Here is a 17,716-nt window from a genome sequence, read left to right on the forward strand (position 1 = left end):
CGGGGGTCACGGTCCTGTGCAGCTGTGTGCAAGGTACGTCAGACATCCTCGCTGCCGCTGAAAGGTGCTCGCTAAATTCAAAGACCCTGAGGATGAGTAAGTGTAGTTTATGTTAATTCTGGACACATTCAAAACCTGGGAAGTTTAACTTTGAACCGCATTAAATTTTGCTGTGTTACAGAAAGGACGGGTGGAGACAGGAAAATGCTTTCATTACACGTACATTTTTTCCTTATAAACACATACCGCAGGAAGGATACCCATTTGATGTCAGCCCGGCAGCCTTCATACAGAGGCTGAATGGAAGGGCGAGGGATATTTCTGTTCCTAAAGCTTAGCAAGGATGTCTTTTACTTGAAAGCTTTTTCTTTCTTTAAATTTTAGATTGCAAAGAACTCTGCAGTTAGATGCAGTAGTCATGCGTGGGGACAGCATTAAATTTTGTTTGCTGGCGAGAGAGGACAGTGCAGTACTGGGAAGAAATAGATGCTGCTGCTCAAGGACCAGAAGCAAGGCAGCCGCCTCGGCCCAGCCTTGTGCCTGGCCACACAGCAGCTCCTTGGGGCGTAGGGCTGCTGGGGGCCCTGCGTGTACCGTACCCTACCCACAGCACCTATGCGGTACCTACAGTGACACAGCCGTAAGAACAGTCAGCCGCTGCTTCCCAGTGTGCTTACGGCAGTACTCAGTGCAGTTTAAAAACCAAACCAACCACCACACGACGCCCCACCAGCGGGAATCCATCTGGTTTCTGCTTCAATTCCATTTCCAATTCATAGGCCTGGAGAAGTCTAACACAGAAGCAACGGATCCGCAGTCGCAGAGCAAGCAGCATCAAGCAGCCCTTCCTCTTATATTATTAATATCCACGATGCATTACTATTCTTAAAGGCATCCCTTTCAGGACATGGAAGTGTGTTTAAATTAAAAAAAAAAAAGAAAGTATCTAAATGTTACTGGCTAGAAAACTTGATTATAGCGTAGTCTTAAAAAACTCAAAACATGAATCCAACAGGCAACATTTATTGTTTCAGTGCAGCTGCCAACATCAGCCACATTCTGCTTACTTTTACGCGAGACACGCACACAGTCTGCAGCAGCTCTCATACCATATACCCTTATCATCACCACACCGTTTAAGGGTTCCAGCATTTTATCACATACAGACCAGTAACCAATTTTTTGAGGCAGCGGTGAAGAGGGACTAAATACCTTACGGGAGATTATACAACAGGCATACAAACAGTAGAAAGTTTACTTCTGCCTTTTGCTCAAACACTTTGATGTTGACAATGCTTTTAAAAATTAGCCTAATTGTAGAAAAAACATTGTCGCTATTACTGACGGCAGCTTTCAATGGCCGCCTTTGTTACAAAAAGTGTGGTGTTTTAAAATGCGCTCTGGAAACATGCAACCTCGAGGGGAAAATATTTCATAGGTGAGTTCTTTCTTAACAAGCAACCTACAGACAGTATTATAAATGCTCTATAGCACAGGCCAGGTTAACAAACAGTTGATGAAGGAGGAGGAAGGCAGTAAAACCATGCAGCGTTTGGTCAGACAGGACAATACTTTGCTCGTACTTTGATTCCCGAGTCTGCCAAGGAAAGAGGCTATCCTATCAAGTAGGAATTCGGCTTCTCAGATACTCTAGCACTGCAGCTGTTCCTTTTGCTAAAATGGCTGCTCGGGGAGTGCGGAATGGATTTCCTTCTAACAGAAGCGTCCTAGAAAAACGGAGAGATTTTGAGTTATTTGTATAAAGACTTTTCCTTGTACCGACACATTCATACGCTGCATATAGACTTTTGAATCTTTTGAAATTCGTAATTCCTCTTCTGTACTACTAAAAGAATTTTAACTTCTGCTTCCCTAGTTCACACTAATTTATCTTCTTTAGAGACATCTGAATTTTAATTTATGCTAATAAACCAGTGGTGGTATATTACTGTAGACACACAATACACACATACCCTGCTTCTTCAGCAAGCCTCTGCCAGAAGAAAGAGAAAAAGAACTTCTGAAATATAGAAACGGCACAATAAAAGGGGAAAACTACGTTAAATCCTAGCCCTCCACTTTGTAGCTTAGCTGCTAGCCCACTCTTCTTCGGTACTCATAAATCTCTGTGGAGGTTTTTGCTTGGTGGGGTGGGGGTGGTGTTGCATTTTGTATTTTTGAAGTCCCTCTGAAATTGTCCTTATAGGGAAAAACCAGAGAGACCAGTAATTTGTTGTCTTTGACGTGACAGACTACTTACGCATAACCGTCTTTTGTGGTGTATTGTGTCAGGATATTGACAGTCATGTCTCTTTATACATTATTTAGAGCATGTTATCCTGCCTCTTTTGTAGCAACGTGCGTTACACACACCAGTAAGGAGCTAAATGTATTCACTGACAGACAGTGCTATGGCTCACCTACCCGGCTTGTCTGTAGGTGCACCAGCAGTGTGTAGGTATATACAGACAAGGTAACTGACTTAGGCTCCAACATTAGATTTACACGCACCGACATAACCTTTCAATTTTTTTTAAAAATCATGAAACAACTCCCCCAATTCTCTACAATATTGAGGAAATATGGAAGAAATTGCATTGTTTTACAAATGGCAAGAGAGACCCTTTTTGTGCATCGAGACCTACAAACAAATATACTAGCAATTAGCACTTTTCCCTGTGACAAAACATGCCCTGAAGAAATTGGTCAGAATATATTTTTATAAAACAGGTCACCACTTAAAACACACACCTCAGAGTTTCACAGTTTCCAAGTTCCGGTGGCACCTGGAGGAGGTCGTTGTTCTGAAGGTCCAGAGTTCCAAGCTTGTCCATCTTCTTTAGCTGCAGAGGGTCTATGGACCCAACCTGATTGTTACTGAGCAGGATAGTCTCCAGTGCTACGATGTGATACAGGACGCTGGGAAATACTTTAAATCTTCAGGAAGAAAAAGGAGGCAAACCAATAAAAGTCAGAAATAGGGCATTCAAAAAATTAGCAGCCTTTAAAATCAGACAGCACTTTAGCTTTGTTTATTTAAGGTAAACATTTAAACATGCTGCTCTGAAATGAGAAAGCATCCATTATTTTGCCTCGCACACAGTGAACAAGCTGAACAAAACGTGCTCAGCGACAGCTCAGCACCTCTGACAGAACTGCAGGCCAGCTACCCTCATTTGACAAGACTGGCGTGTCACACGGAATGTGACTCACCAGTGTAAAGAAGGAGAACAACGGCCAATTGTTTGCCGTGTACTTAAGAAATGCCCTGCTGAGTCAGAGGAACGGGGCTTTCAGCCCGGCGCTGTGACCCTGCTGTGAGCCACAGCAGCAACAGCAGATGCTCTGCAGGGACACCACTCGGCTGCTTCCTGCCGACCACTCCCCTCATACTTTTCCATCATTCGGAACTGCTGTATTATGGATGCCAACGGGCAGTCCTGTTGGTATCCATTTTTTGATACATGGTTCACCATATTGTTTAATCCCTTTTTTAACCAGTTGCTACCGTCTCTCCAAAACTTTTGTGGCAGAAAGTTCCAAAAATACACTACCCGTTGTGTAAAGAAGTACATGCACTTCATCCTGTTTTAAGCTCACAGCTAGTTGATCAAGTGCCTCCTCATTCTTACATCACAGGAAAATCATATTGAATTCAGTCCAGTTCTTTTTATTATTGTACATATAAAAAAAAAAATCTAAATAGTTGCTCACCTATTAAAAGAAAGATTTATTACTTGCAGTCTTGTCAGTGCCTCCATTTCCTCAGGTAAAGATGTCAAAAAATTATTTCTGTGTATCAAACGAAGACAAACAATAATCGCTAACTTCTATGAAGCTTTAGTTAAGAATCCACAGAGACAGAATATGCATATTTATCAGTGCTAACATGCTGTCTTAAACCAATTAATTGCTTCATAAATGGGTCAAGACCACGCTCAAGTACAGATGCTTGCTAATGCAAGCCAGCTTTGCATTCTCATTTCTGCCAGTAGGAGATTTAGAGTCCGTCCTCTAAAGATTCCCAAGTGTTTCAAAGCATCTAACAACTCCACAGACCTGCCTGGCAATTCAGCTCCTTGCGTTTCAGAGGAAAGCTTATGAAACTGCCCAGATCTTGGTGCCAAAGTGAATCAGTAGGATAACTCTAAGTCTCTTCAAAATTCATTTAGCCTGGTATCCAACTGCTGTAGCAAACTTGTTTATGGCTACTGTTACCCTAGTGTTTCCCACAACAGGAAGCCATTCAGAAGCTTCTTAAATACAAGGAAGACGGGTTTGTAAGGACAAACGAGGTATGTCCTGAGTGTGACACAAAGAGCCATTACAGGGAAATAAAGACCACTCACTAAAAGATGCCCAGACTTAGACCTAAATTCTTAATCATCAAGATATTCAACCTTGCTCCCTCATCAATCTCATATTATCATCCATTTCTGCAATCTTCAGCCTAACTCCTCCATCAGCAGCACATGTTGTCACTGCATCACAGACTGGTTGAGGCTGGCAGGGACCTCTGGAGCTCATCTGGTCCAATCCCCTAGAGCAGGTGGCCCAGGACCATGTTCGGTTGGGTTCTGGATATCTCCACGGATGGAGACTCCACCACCTCCCTGGTGGTACTCTCTCACCCTCACAGTGAAAAAGTGTTTCCTGATGTCCGGAGGGACTGTCCCGTGTGTCAGTTTGTGCCCGTGGCCTCTGGTCGTGTCCCTGGGCACCACTGAGAAGAGCCTGGCTCCGTCCTCTCTGCACCCTCTCTGCAGGTGTTTATACACATGGATGAGATCCCCCTGAGCCTGCTCTGCTCCAGGCTGAGCAGCCCCAGCTCTCCCAGCCTCTCCCCATAGGAGAGATGCTCCAGTCCCTTCAGCATCTTAGGGGCCCCTCGCTGGACTCTCTCCAGGCACAGGCAGATTACTTTAAACCAAACCAAAGTAAAAACCTGTCTCTGCAACTCTGCTTTGCTACTTTTCATTTCGTGAAACACCAAAGATAATAAAGGCCAGTGAGCGGATCCTGATGTCTAAACAAATGCAATGAGCATTTTTCAGAAGTAGAGAAGGTAAAATGACTGTAAGTATCTATTGCAATACTATACTACCTATAGACAGCTTCAGTTTCAGGCAGCACAACAGGGTTTGTGCCTTCACTGTACTGCTTCCCAGCTATCCTCCAGGATTTTTTGGTGTGGGAGTTTGGGTTTTTTGGGGGGAGGAGGAGGGGCTGTTTTTAGATAGCAGCTTAACATCTCTGAGACCCTTTTATGGCTGAGACAAGACCTTTCATCACAGCAAGTCTCAGAGCTTGTCCGCTTGTTTTTTTTGTTTTTCTTTAACCGATGCCTAAATCTAGGCCACTTGCTATTTCAGATCTGCCGGTCATTCAGCTGTCATGGAGGCATTTTGGGAAATGAAAAATTATTTCAGTACTGCTGTTCCACTGTAACAGATGGCTGGTCTAAAAAGGCATGAAAATAAGTTACCGAGAAAGGAAGCCCAACACACGTCACAAACCTGATATCCAAATGTGTCAATTTATGGAGCATGCAAAGCTCCAAGGAAATAGATGAGATTTTATTGAAGCCAAGGTTGACGTCACAAAGCGAGTCTTTCAGCTCCACTATCCTGAAATCCAATATGAATATACTTTTATTATGTTAGCTCATGTTTGCATTCTATTTTCTAAGTTATTGAAAAAAAACTGCTTTATTCTACAAATCAAGGACACTCTATGTTTCTTCACATTTCATAAGCAATTTTGTGGAGTGAAGATAATGGAAACTTCACCTGTGAAAGCTGCCTGTCCTGGAGTCTTACACTTGACGTAAAGACAAAGCTAAGAATCACTTTTGTCAAATTATTAGGAGAGTAAATGTTCTCTCACAGGTTAGGAGAGTAAATTTTACTACAAAAGCCTACTCACTTAAATGCAGTTAAGAGGTATTTCAGAAACTATGGCACAGATGACCACCGCTGCCATCTCCTGCCCTGTAAATGTTTTGACAAAAAGATTATCCATCTTCTTTAGCAGTCAAACAAACAGAAAGAGATCGTTATTTTATTTCCATCTTCCATTTCTGTTCCACTGTTCTGCTATTACAAATTCCAGGAAACGCAGCACTTGCTGCTTCTTGTAAAAAGGTATTATATTAAGATGTTTTGGTGTAAAATATTTAACAGCTCAAAAAATTAGTTGTTGAATCCCTGTAACAGAATCTCTGTTTTAGCCCTAAAAACAAAAGGTAATTAAATGAGCTAAATACTCATCTCTTCTATCTGGATTGTCACCGAATCCTCTGGCACCTAGCAGCTGCACACCTACACCTTCCTCCTCAGTGAATGCAACAGCCTCTAATACAGTGAAAAAGCATGGGAGGCACAAGCATGATCTCACTAAATTGATTTTCTACAAATTGTACTGAGAAGAGATTTTTTCCTATGAGAAAGAGATCGCACCTCTTCAAGTTCTATGTGCTAAAACTTAAATGTTCAGCACACTTGGGTCCAAGAATGGAAATAAGTTACCCCCACAAATGTGGTGGTATCCTTAAAAATCAGCTTTCAGGATTTTTTTGGGCTACCAGAGATGCAGTAACCTTCCTCCTTACACAAAAAGACTATTTATTCCCATTAGCGTCAACAGAAAGCTTGTCCTTGACTGCGGATGAAGTAACAAATGCAATAATATCAAATGCTATGTGATGGGACACAAAACCTATCAAGAAAAGAGGCATGGAAATTGTTCAGGCTTCCTTAAAAAAACCAGAAACAATTATGCTGTCTGAAGAAACTGAATTTAAATAGAACCTCAGCTATAATACAAAGCTATCACCCAATGAAGCGCTGAATCCACACAGATCATCTTCACATGGGAAAAAGACTGCTTTGTAGAGAAAACAATGCTACGCTGTCATTAAGTACAGCACTTCATTATTATGAGAAGTCACATCAGTCTCCCCTCATTCATTTCAACAATGCTTAGCAAAGCAAGATGAACAACAACATGTAATGAAAGCACCACTGAGTATAGCCAAGCTTCTTTTTACTGCAATCTTCACGCTAATCAATGAACCCACCTGCATGCTACTCGTACTAGAAATGCAAGTGTATTATACAGCCTCTCAATTATACTTTCATTTGTGTGTGTGAGTGTATACACACACACATACATAGCATAAAGTGTAAATAGACTTGATTAGGCAAAACATAAGATGCTGAGGAACAAAAGTAGAAACAAAAGTAACAAACAATGACCTTTACAAAAGTACCTTGGAGGAATTTCATTCAACTGATTTTTGCTGAAGTTGACAGTGGCAACAGGGTTGCTTCTGACTGCATTGAACATTTCATCAGGAATCACAGCTGCCTGTTTCTCACTAAACAATGAAAAGCAGTTAGCTGAGTAACACGAACAAGTTCATAATTTCCTATTTATTAACAAGACATTTTCATCTTCTTTTAGAAAAAGATGAGTAGTAGAATAGATATATAAATATCTACAATCTGAAGTCCTTGAAGGACTGTTAATCAGAAAGCTACCAATCACTGCACCATGCTACACGGCATCTGGGCGATAATATCATTTCACACTGGCACCCTGATCTGTTATCTTGCTCGGGAAAAATTGCTAAGAGCCGAGTTATGTCACCGCCTCAACAAATATGCGAATGCTGCATACTGGGCCAGAAAGTGCAGCGAGGTTGGCATTAAACAGATTTCCCCCACTCAGCTCGGAAAACATCCCCAGCACAGTGATGTGTAACTCGGGTAACTACTCAGTTTGGAGCTCCGGAACATTTGTGGCGACCAAAGTCATCCCAACCCTTTCACCACAGTGAGGTCCTTTCCACATTCCAGCTTTCAGCAGGACTATGCATTTCACCTGGCAGTTCTCAGCAAATAGGGTTTTCTCCCCCTTTCCCAACCTAACAAGTTACATTGTTGGTTACATTTAAGAAATAACCGGAGAGATAGTCACCTACTACAAGATGTTCTGAGACTTAACGAAAATTGCTAAAGAAGTTTAAAAGGTACTAAAAGCACCTGAAGGTATTAAGCATTTCAGCGATTTAAAAGGAATGTTACTGCGGAATATTTGATAATATTCAAATCTGCCTATTCCTGAGCACACAAATTAAAGTGAAAAATGCACCAATGCAGCAGGATTTGCAGACAGTTTGGTATACACCATAAAGGGGAAAAAAAAAAAAAGAGGCAAAAAATAGGAAAGTGTTCTTACAACTTTAGAAATAGGTAATATTTCAAAACACATACCTATATTCCAATAATTTTAGTGAAGTTATGGCGTGCATGTTAATCCTTGACTCGCTTGGAAGAGTCATGGCTGTCACAGGGGGCTCTTCATTTGGGCTAGTTACATCATCTAGAGATAACAAACGTATATAGTCACACTAACTACAGGCTGCAGTCAGATGTGGTGTGCCGAATGACCTAGATGGAGAGGTTTAGTGTCCCTAGTCACCAGCCATCACCCTTTTTAGTTCTTCCTGTATTCTGGCTCAATTGAATATAATCTGATTCAGATTATTTCAAGAATTTTCTACTAAAGGTTTTTCGTAATCTTGGGTTTCTGGGTTGTTTTTTTTTAGGCTGGGTGGAGGGGAGAGGAGTTGGCTTGGATTTTGAAAAAACAGGTCAGGAAGCAATAGAGATGTTACACTAGCTGTAGCTAGCTGTTATGTTAGGCAGTAGCCTCCAAGGGGTGGGGAGCTAGAAACAACGATAAACAGGGAATTGGGGCTAGAAGTGATGATCCAGATCACCTATATCCAGAACAGCAAATCTGATCACAATTTTAGTTAAAACATTAATATTTATAAACCTTCATCATACCCTATCTACAATCCACACGAAAAAGCTATTGGCTTTGCAAGGTCACTTTGTATGTTTAAGAAATGCAGATTAAAAGCATTGTTCTGCACATCTGAGGTGTGGCATCACACCCTAGGGATTCACATGCATATAAGTAGGGTGAAGCTTAGCTAGAAGTCCAAACATATGATAAATCCAACTTCCACTAAAAGAAATTGAACAAAACTCTATGGAAATTCAGCAGCATTCATGAATAAAAGTCTACTAACAATCGCACCTAATCTTTCATTAAGAAAGGTCAAAAGGTGAAAAACAAGCTGAAAAAAGAGGACTTTTTCCAGTTTAAACCTCTTCAGAAATAGGATTGCTACTGGTTTCGCTCCAACACAGGTGCCATAACAGGTAATGTAAAATCATAAGCATTGCTGTACATGCGAGACATTGGCTAATTTTATTATTCACAATTATATTATCTATTACATTTCATCAGATAAGCTTCTGAGTATGTAACTCTAGCATCCAGTTAATTTTTGTCAAGTTAATAGTATGTCAGATTTGCATAGAACCTGACATTTTGAAGCAATTTTATATGCTGCAGTAACCTAATTAATACTGCCATCCTCTGGCAGACACAGAGAAAACCCACTTAACAAAAAGGAAAATTCACTCATACCATTTTCAATAAAAGTTGCTTGCATGTATTAGCAAGGTCCCTTCTAAATTAAATGGCAAAAACTGCTTAACCTCTTAAGTGCAGCATAATCATTTCTATATTACATTTAACATGACCAGCGAACTCGGTCATTTTGCCTACTTTATTTTTTAAAACTTAAGATGAAGATTTCTAAAGATGGTAAACGAAAGTCCTGTTTTGAAAGGATTTCATCTGCTCAGCATGCAAGTTACTTAAAGACTCTGACAGCCTGTTTCCTATGTAATAAAAAATAAATTTTCATCTCCACTATTTTGTTTAGAAAACACAGAACAAAAAGTAAAAAAAACCCAAACGCCGAAATATCTCAGCGAATTAGAAGCCCAGGTATCAATCTGGAAAGTGACTTGAGTGCGCAGAAGCAACTAGCAACTTTTTGTCTGCTTTTTTAATACTATCAGTTCATTTTTACAAAGTACTGTATCTGTTAGAGAAATACGATACAGAATCATCTAGGTGCTTTTTAATCCAGAGGCAGAGCTTTAAATCCAAGAGAGGATCCTGCAAAAAACATACAGCATTTGCGCAGAGAAGTAATCCCCTTGAAATATTTCATCTGATTTTCTGCTTTATGACTTTTTAAGTATTTCTGTATGGAATGTTGGGATCAAGACTATTAGACAGTAGAAAGATGAATTCTAACAGGCCAGGATTAGAATGATGTTTAAAATAATGAGTTACTTTCTCCCCCAAAACTCTTTATATTCTTAGTCAGCTACGTGGTAGACTTCATGGCATCACCAAGACTTTAAGGCAGACTTTTTTATGCATGTACTTTCTGGGAATCACAGGACTGTACTGCCCATGTTGTTACATGAATGAATAATACATAATACCTTTGCAAAATATCACCTACTCTTCTATACTGTGACCAAGCCAGCAGACAGATGGCAAGCTTAAAAAGAACCCCTTATGTAAACTTCCCATGATGTTCAGGGGAAAAATAAAAAAGCTACTTGAATTCCTTATGCAAAATGCATAAAGGGACCAGGGGAAAAATACTTAAAATTGTTTTTCTAAATTATAGTCCTCAATAATGTTTGTTATTCGGTATTTTCTAACAGAATAAGAAAAAGAATCAGCACTGAAATGTAAGAGCAAACTGTTAAGTAAAGAAAACTCTATTATTGCAGGATAACTGAAGGAAACTGGATTGAAACAGCTACCCTCCGTAGGGTCTACTTTATTTTAATTTCTTAGAAAGATTCTCTTTAAAATGCAATGCAGTAGAGCAACATACCTTGTATTTTGCTTCTTAGATATTTCAGAAGTTCCTGGGTGCCTTTCTTTAAAAAAAAAAAAAAAAGGCAATAAGCATTTGCAAGCCAGTATTTATATAGCTGTTTGACAACGAAGAATGACAGTTCCAGTCACGCAGGTGGACCCATAGCACTGCTGACTATAAAAGCCACCTAATGCTTCCCGTAGAAAAACCCTCTTTGCAGCAGCTTTTGAACTTGCTTATTTACAATTTTGTTTATTTATTCCAGTTGAAAATTTCCAATCCTGTGTCACTACCTTAGGCTCCACATTTTTAGCTTTTTATCTAAAGTAGTTAGCTAGTTCCAAGAGCAAGAAAAAACTGTTCAAATAAACTTAATCTTCTCTTTAAAAAGGTCTGAAGCAATTACGCTTTGGAGAAGAAATTTAAAATTTGTCAAAGAAGCTGACTGTTCAGTGTTCCAGTAACTTTTTGTGTCCAAGATTATAAACTCTAGGAAAAACACTGCAGTTTACATAATTTGCATGGATTTTTAACAGCTGGATTCTCCAATGACTTTCAATCCTCTGATAGCAACTTCTACTGGTCAAACACAGTTACTATCTGCATAATCTATGAGTAATTAAGCATAATCTCATCCAGCCCGTTTGTTTTAGGATAAAGCTATGTTTTCCTTACAATTTTACATGCTTCTCCTTGATGCTTTAAAACCAGGGACTGACCTGAAGCGCTTTCTCATTCTAGCTGACAACTATATTACACACAATAAGAGATTGACTGATCTGAGTGCAGAGGGGATAAAGGAAATGTGGAAGTGGAAAAAGAAGGAACCCTCACAAGGAATCTGGTGAGACAACAGAAAAAGACAAAAGACTGAGAAAGAGAGGCCGGAGGAGACTGGGACTGACTGCAGGCATGGCTAGGCGTGGCACGTGCTGAGCTGAGCAAGACAAGAGAAGCCAATATGGAAGAACCTGGAAACTTTTAAGGAAAAGGTGAAGGTCAAACAGAAAGCTGAGTAACAGTCACGTGGCTTGCGTAGAGAGGAAGGCAGACAATGAGACAAAGCTCAACAGCCAGGTGATGGTATATTACGCAAAAAGGAGAGACTAGGATTTAACAGAAGGTGACTGGAAATTTATCAAGAAACAGGAGTGAGTTTGGGACTTGAATGAGAGGTCTGAGGAAAAGGCAAAGATGAGATGGAGGAGGGATGGACAAGAGAAGAATCTGTGCCTGCTAGACTATACTTACCCCCCAGTCCTTGCCAATCCTCAACCTCAGTATTCACCTGCTGCTAAGAAGTGCCTGGGGAACCCTACAAGCTTTATCAATTGCTCCTCTAAATCAAGTGTAAAAAAATCTAGATAGGCATATAAAATTCTAGTTATATGAATTTACAGTGTTGGTAATGGATCAAGACAACATAAATATCAAATGTCATAATGGAATCCTTGTACCTGTCATTTGCTACAAATTTGAAATATACACAAGAAATTACACACATCTATGCTCTTACATTTGAAAGATGGCAAAGCCTCAGAATCTAGGGAATACCAAAACTAAAGTAGCCAGGCAACACTAACTCAGACTCTTTTGCATGTACATTTTAAGCCAACTTTGAGCTCTGGAATCATGGATGACTTCCATCCACGGAACCCCTGCTCATTAATTTAGTGCGTACAATGCTCACTTAATCAGATACACGACGTTTTCCCTCTTCTGACAGATATTACAAAACTTCATTTCAAGACTGAGTCTTCAGTGTTGCTTATTTTTAGCGAATCCCAGTACTTTGTAAACATTTCTTTTGTAACACTGGCAAAAGCACAGAAAGAAGTAATGTATACCACCGATGAGAAGAGGAGCCTGCTGGGGAAAAAAATAAAAGGGAATTCTATAGCAGCAGTAGTGCCCACGCCCCAGCCTCCCTGCTGCCCTATGTACTTGTTTTCTCATGCACAATTCACACCTTCACTTTGCTGGTTACCTACAGAGAGAACGCAGATCTGAGGTGTAGGTTATCCGTAAGAAAACGTAGTACATCAGAATGTCATTGCTCAAAATGCATCTGCCATCAAGTACGCTTTGGAAATCGAAACCTAGATCCTTAATTCAGGCAAGTAGGAAATGAAGAACAGAAATCCATGCTCATCTAGGGAAAGCCTGATGTAAAGTACTCGCCTAGCACTGCAATGAACTGTGATCGCAACAGGATTAGGCAGCAGACAGCTGCCTTATCCTTGTCTTCCCAGACATCCATTGCTTCATTTGCAATATATATTGTAACTTCTGTAGCAAATCAGAAACAGGTCCTAAAAAGCAACAACTTCCTTCATTCCACAGTCCTCATGATTTTATGCATTGCATCAGACTCCAGTGGAAACAGCACCCGAACCACAACACACACAAACAAAGGAGATGGATTGAAGTTGCACAGGCTACTTGAAATCTGGATGTTTTCTAATTGTTTTAAATGTTTTGTCTACACAATTTGGATAACACACATATGTGACATAATCAAACTCTATATATAGTCTACAGTGCTTACTTGCAGAAGGTCTCTTCGAATGGTTCTCAAAGGATTTCCCTCTAATGCCAGGAATTTCAACTGAGGAAGATTCCCCAGTGTGTAAGGCAATCTGCAAATGGAAAAAACTCATTTCAAAGCAGCTTCAAAAAAAATTCTAAAGAATTTGCAATGGTTTGTCAGGTAGCCTGGTATTCCAAAGCTCAGGTTCAAATAAAAAGATACAGAATATATTACATTTAAGAAAGGCACAGTTTGATCATAGCATTTACACAATATAGAAAGGGTTCCTTCATTTTATGATTAAGTCTCTTTTTAATTACATTTTACAAAGTGAAATACATCAGCTATAGAATTAGATGTCATTAGCTATGCCTCATCACAAACATAATGCAGTTTTTAATATTACCTACTGATATCATTGTTGGCGAGGTCAAGTCGCTCCAGCTTCTGAAGCAGAGTAATTTCATCAGGAACTGATTTTATCTTGTTGTCTCTAAGTTCCAATACAGAGAGGGAATTCAGATGCTTCAGATTCTCTGCATTTAATATTTCAATCTGATTTTCACCAGCATGTAATTCCTATGGAAATAAAGATCACCCACAATTATGTTACTCTAGTAAAATTACTTTATAACTTACTAATCTCCTGAATCATGGCACTGGCAAAAACATATGGTATCGTGGAGAAAATACAGATCTTGATTCCCTTTCATCTGCATATGAAATATCAAAGCCTCCAAAGATCCAGAAACACAAGTCTGAACACTTAGCTTTTCTGAAACCATCACAGAACCCTCAGCTTTGAGTTCCATTTCCAGGCTAGGAATACATTTGCTCTGCATTTGTCAAGAACTTGTCAACGACTTCTTTGCTCAAGAAGTTTCTTAAATTCCAAGTTACAGGAAGTTGAGAGGGCAGCTCTCCATGTCCCTGTTGGAAATGTTTCACTTATAATGGAAAAATCAAATGGTTCTTTAGACCAAGAGTGTACACATGCTGCTGGACACACTTAAGACACTGAACTTCACATATCACGAATTTTGTTAGAAAATGCTGAAATAGCTTGGGATTTTAACTGCTGAGTTCAGAGTTATGCAGAACTAAGAAGGTATCTGCTTTCTTTGATGGATTTGGTTATTGGAAACAACACAGTGATACAGGCATTCAATTGGCCCAATCATTATTCTATTAGTTGAGTAACAAATTTCTGATGTTCTGAGGCAGGCGATTTTCAGTTTTAAACATATCAGGAATTAAGGCTACAAAATACTTGGAAGATCTGGTTATGCTAAAAGGAAAAAAAAAAAAGTATAGTTTATCTGCAGTTACAAAGAAAAAAATGCTAGTGAACAAAGCAAATTTATCCAGAAAATATTCCTAGAGATAAAAAATAACTGTTGCAGGCAATATTAGGCCTAGTTTTCCAGTCACTTCTCTTCTGAATATTTCTTTTATTTTCCAAATCTGAAGAGTACTGCTGCAAATTTGTCTTCCAGATGACCTTAAGATTGACCAATGTGGACAGTAAGAGTAATTACAAATGGGAATCTATTAAATAGAGCTCTACACACAGAATTATATATTGCTTTCGATCACAGCAATTCACAAAAATTTGTGTTTAAAGTAACAGCTATTATTTTAAAAGTTTACAGCAAATACATTTACAATATACCAACCATTTCAAACCTTACCTTCAGTAATTTGCATGACGGAAATTCTGGTAAGGAACGTAATTTATTTTTTCTCAGATAAAGTTGTTCCAAAGATGCCATAGTCGCTAATTTAGAAGGTACAGTTTCCAGGTAGTTCTTAGTACAATCCAGTTGTCTTAAGCCTATAGAAGTAAGTGCGCAAGTGACAAACAGAAAAGAAAGAGAAAATAAAAGTTGTTTTCTATGGAAGCATAAATATCCCGGTTTTTAAAATAAATGTAACAACATTTTGCCAATAAGAATTTTGGAAGAAATCAAATCAGTTAGCATCAACATTTCTGAAAACAAGGCATCTGCTTTTCATTTATTCTTCATAGGACATTCTGGAAGGCTTTCAACAACGCTGCCAGATACTAGCTCTTGTTTAGAGTACGGGACTGAAGGGAAGAAAGAGTCTAATATTGTAGACCATCTCAGAAGGATCTGCAGGTAACTTCTATAGCATTTATAAAAGCTGGCAGTCTACCACCTCTTCCTGTAGATCAGGACTAAAATAGGCGTTTCACATCAACCACTGGTCAGCTTGATATTTAACATTCAAATATTAGAATTCAATTTTATCACTCTCTAATTTATGGTTTTTTTCTCTCCAATACTTTCAACTCTCTCTGATTTATGCTTTATTTGCCACTCAAAATATGCAATAAAGAAAAAAAAAAATTGTCAAATTGCTTATTGCAGTCTTAAGGCTAACAACTTCTAAGCAGAACAGTATTAATCCTTACACTTTTCTGATCATTTTGTGTCCCATTTATCAAGAAATATGAACCATAAGAGGTCTCAAGACTCAAGGACTGTAGCTGATCTTTTTAAATAATTCTGAACTAATATTCTTGAGAATACAGTAACTCTTTAAGAATATATTTTTAAAATCCTGATTAATACGCACTACATTTCTGAACATAACTACAGAACTGGCTGTATGTCATTTAATAATCTGAGGAAACTAATTTACTTTTCATCGCACTGATATCTGCAGGCAGGTTCTTGAGTTGATTACAAGCCAAATTGAGCCGCACTAAGTTAATGAGCAAAGCAAAACTTGTTGGAATGTCTGAGAGATGGTTGTTGGACAGATCCTGAAGATTAAAAAAAGAGAGAGAGAGGAAGAGAGAGAGAGAGGTTAGAAATAGAGATGTTTAAAATATCCCACGAGTACTGTTACTGCAAAGTTAATTACTGGCAGAACATTAAAATTAGATGGCTGACGTCTTCAGGATCTCCCTGGTAGAAATGTGAATGGAAGAAACAAGTCTCCCATGACTGACAGATCACAAGGGATTTGATTTTTCTTAAAATATTTGGCAAACCAAGAGCAAAACTTAGTTTCAAACAAACAAAAAAAAAGCCACGTAATAACTGACAAGCTATACAAGTCATTAGAATATTCACAAAGTTCTGCCATTCAAGCTATGTTTTTTTTCATTAGCAGTAGCAAAACATGGATAAATCAGCCTTTCTGCACAAATAAATGTTTTTCAAAAAGTTGTAATTTACTAATTCTTCTAAATTGACAAGCTGTCCAAATCCATCCGGCAAGTGATTCAGCTCATTGTGATGAAGAAGAAGGCTCTTCAAATGTGACAACTGCATCAACTCCTCTGGGATACTTTTCAGTTTGTTGTGGCTAGTATTAAAACATGGAACACAAACAGAAAACCCAATTACTGAGTAGTTTTAAGAACATAAATGCATAAAGAACACTCCGTTACATATGATGCTATCCAAAGTAAGAGTTACACTTGTATCAGCCAGGTTATTTTAGCCACACACAGCCTGTTGAAACACAAACTCTTCAGACCCTCCAGCAAGTACGAAGCGTGTCCAGCATCAGATACACTGGATGTTCCATGCTGGCACAGGCTAACTGTTCATTACATCTGCAGTGAGACAGGCTTCTGTAAAACATTCTCACACTACAGCATGCACGTACGCTTGCTGTTTGGGATACCGTCACCTTTAAGAAAAATCTGTCTCCTACAATTGTTACAGCCCTCTTCAATGGATTAGTTTCCTAGGAGAAATTAATTATGTTTGTTTATTTGTTCCAGACTACTTTTAATCCTCATCTCCATTTACAATATTCCAGCTGGATCTTACATTCTTTTATGTGGTTCACACACACAGTGGCAGCATCCCCTCTTTCTCCTTGTGCATAAATTTACAAAATTACTCCAGTGACCAGAATAATATGAACTTTCCAGCATGAACAAGAGCTATACAATTATTTCCAATGTATATTATTCATGACAAAAAGTATTTTTGTTCCTTTAAAACAAAATTGCCACTGAGGCACATTGAATGTAGACACTGCTTTTGTGTGATTATTCAAAATACCAGTTTTCACCTTCCAAGGGAGACCGTGACTTTGAGCATCAGTGAAAATAATTTTAACAAACCTAAGACCATCAGTTTTGATCCAAAACTTACAATTCTCAATATACTAATATTCTCTAGTTAAAAATCTGAAATTAATTTTCTGAAAGAAAATTTTATATACTGCAATCTCTTATTCACACTGTGAAAGTCACTGCAATATTTCTCATGTTCCAGTTCTGTAACATGTACCTACCTGACATCAAGTTTCTGAAGATTTTCTAATTGTCCCAAAGCAGAAGGAAGCGATGTCAGTTGATTATCATGCACCTGGAAAATAAAGTTTTTAGAATACAGTTACTAATTTGTGCCTTGTAGGTTTTCTTT

General features: G+C 38.8%; 1 protein-coding gene across 1 annotated transcript in view; it reads right to left on the reverse strand.

Annotated features, from left to right (window-relative positions):
• Positions 1 to 1,006: 1,006 nt before the first annotated feature.
• The window catches only part of LRRC40 (leucine rich repeat containing 40), a 17,361-nt gene continuing 651 nt past the window's right edge, over positions 1,007 to 17,716 (reverse strand). Inside the window, exons 2-14 of the mRNA XM_009320661.1 lie at positions 17,586 to 17,659; positions 16,511 to 16,640; positions 15,969 to 16,092; positions 14,993 to 15,135; positions 13,708 to 13,880; positions 13,320 to 13,410; positions 10,787 to 10,832; positions 8,277 to 8,385; positions 7,271 to 7,378; positions 5,517 to 5,627; positions 3,715 to 3,792; positions 2,752 to 2,937; positions 1,007 to 1,727 (exon numbers count right to left, since the gene is read on the reverse strand). Coding sequence (XP_009318936.1) covers positions 1,622 to 1,727; positions 2,752 to 2,937; positions 3,715 to 3,792; positions 5,517 to 5,627; positions 7,271 to 7,378; positions 8,277 to 8,385; positions 10,787 to 10,832; positions 13,320 to 13,410; positions 13,708 to 13,880; positions 14,993 to 15,135; positions 15,969 to 16,092; positions 16,511 to 16,640; positions 17,586 to 17,659 — 1,479 coding nt within the window. The 3' untranslated portion in view covers positions 1,007 to 1,621. The remainder of the gene's footprint in view (positions 1,728 to 2,751; positions 2,938 to 3,714; positions 3,793 to 5,516; positions 5,628 to 7,270; positions 7,379 to 8,276; positions 8,386 to 10,786; positions 10,833 to 13,319; positions 13,411 to 13,707; positions 13,881 to 14,992; positions 15,136 to 15,968; positions 16,093 to 16,510; positions 16,641 to 17,585; positions 17,660 to 17,716) is intronic.

This window comes from Pygoscelis adeliae, unplaced genomic scaffold, assembly GCF_000699105.1.
Source record: "Pygoscelis adeliae isolate BGI_AS28 unplaced genomic scaffold, ASM69910v1 Scaffold402, whole genome shotgun sequence".
NCBI classification, from domain to species: Eukaryota; Metazoa; Chordata; class Aves; order Sphenisciformes; family Spheniscidae; genus Pygoscelis; species Pygoscelis adeliae.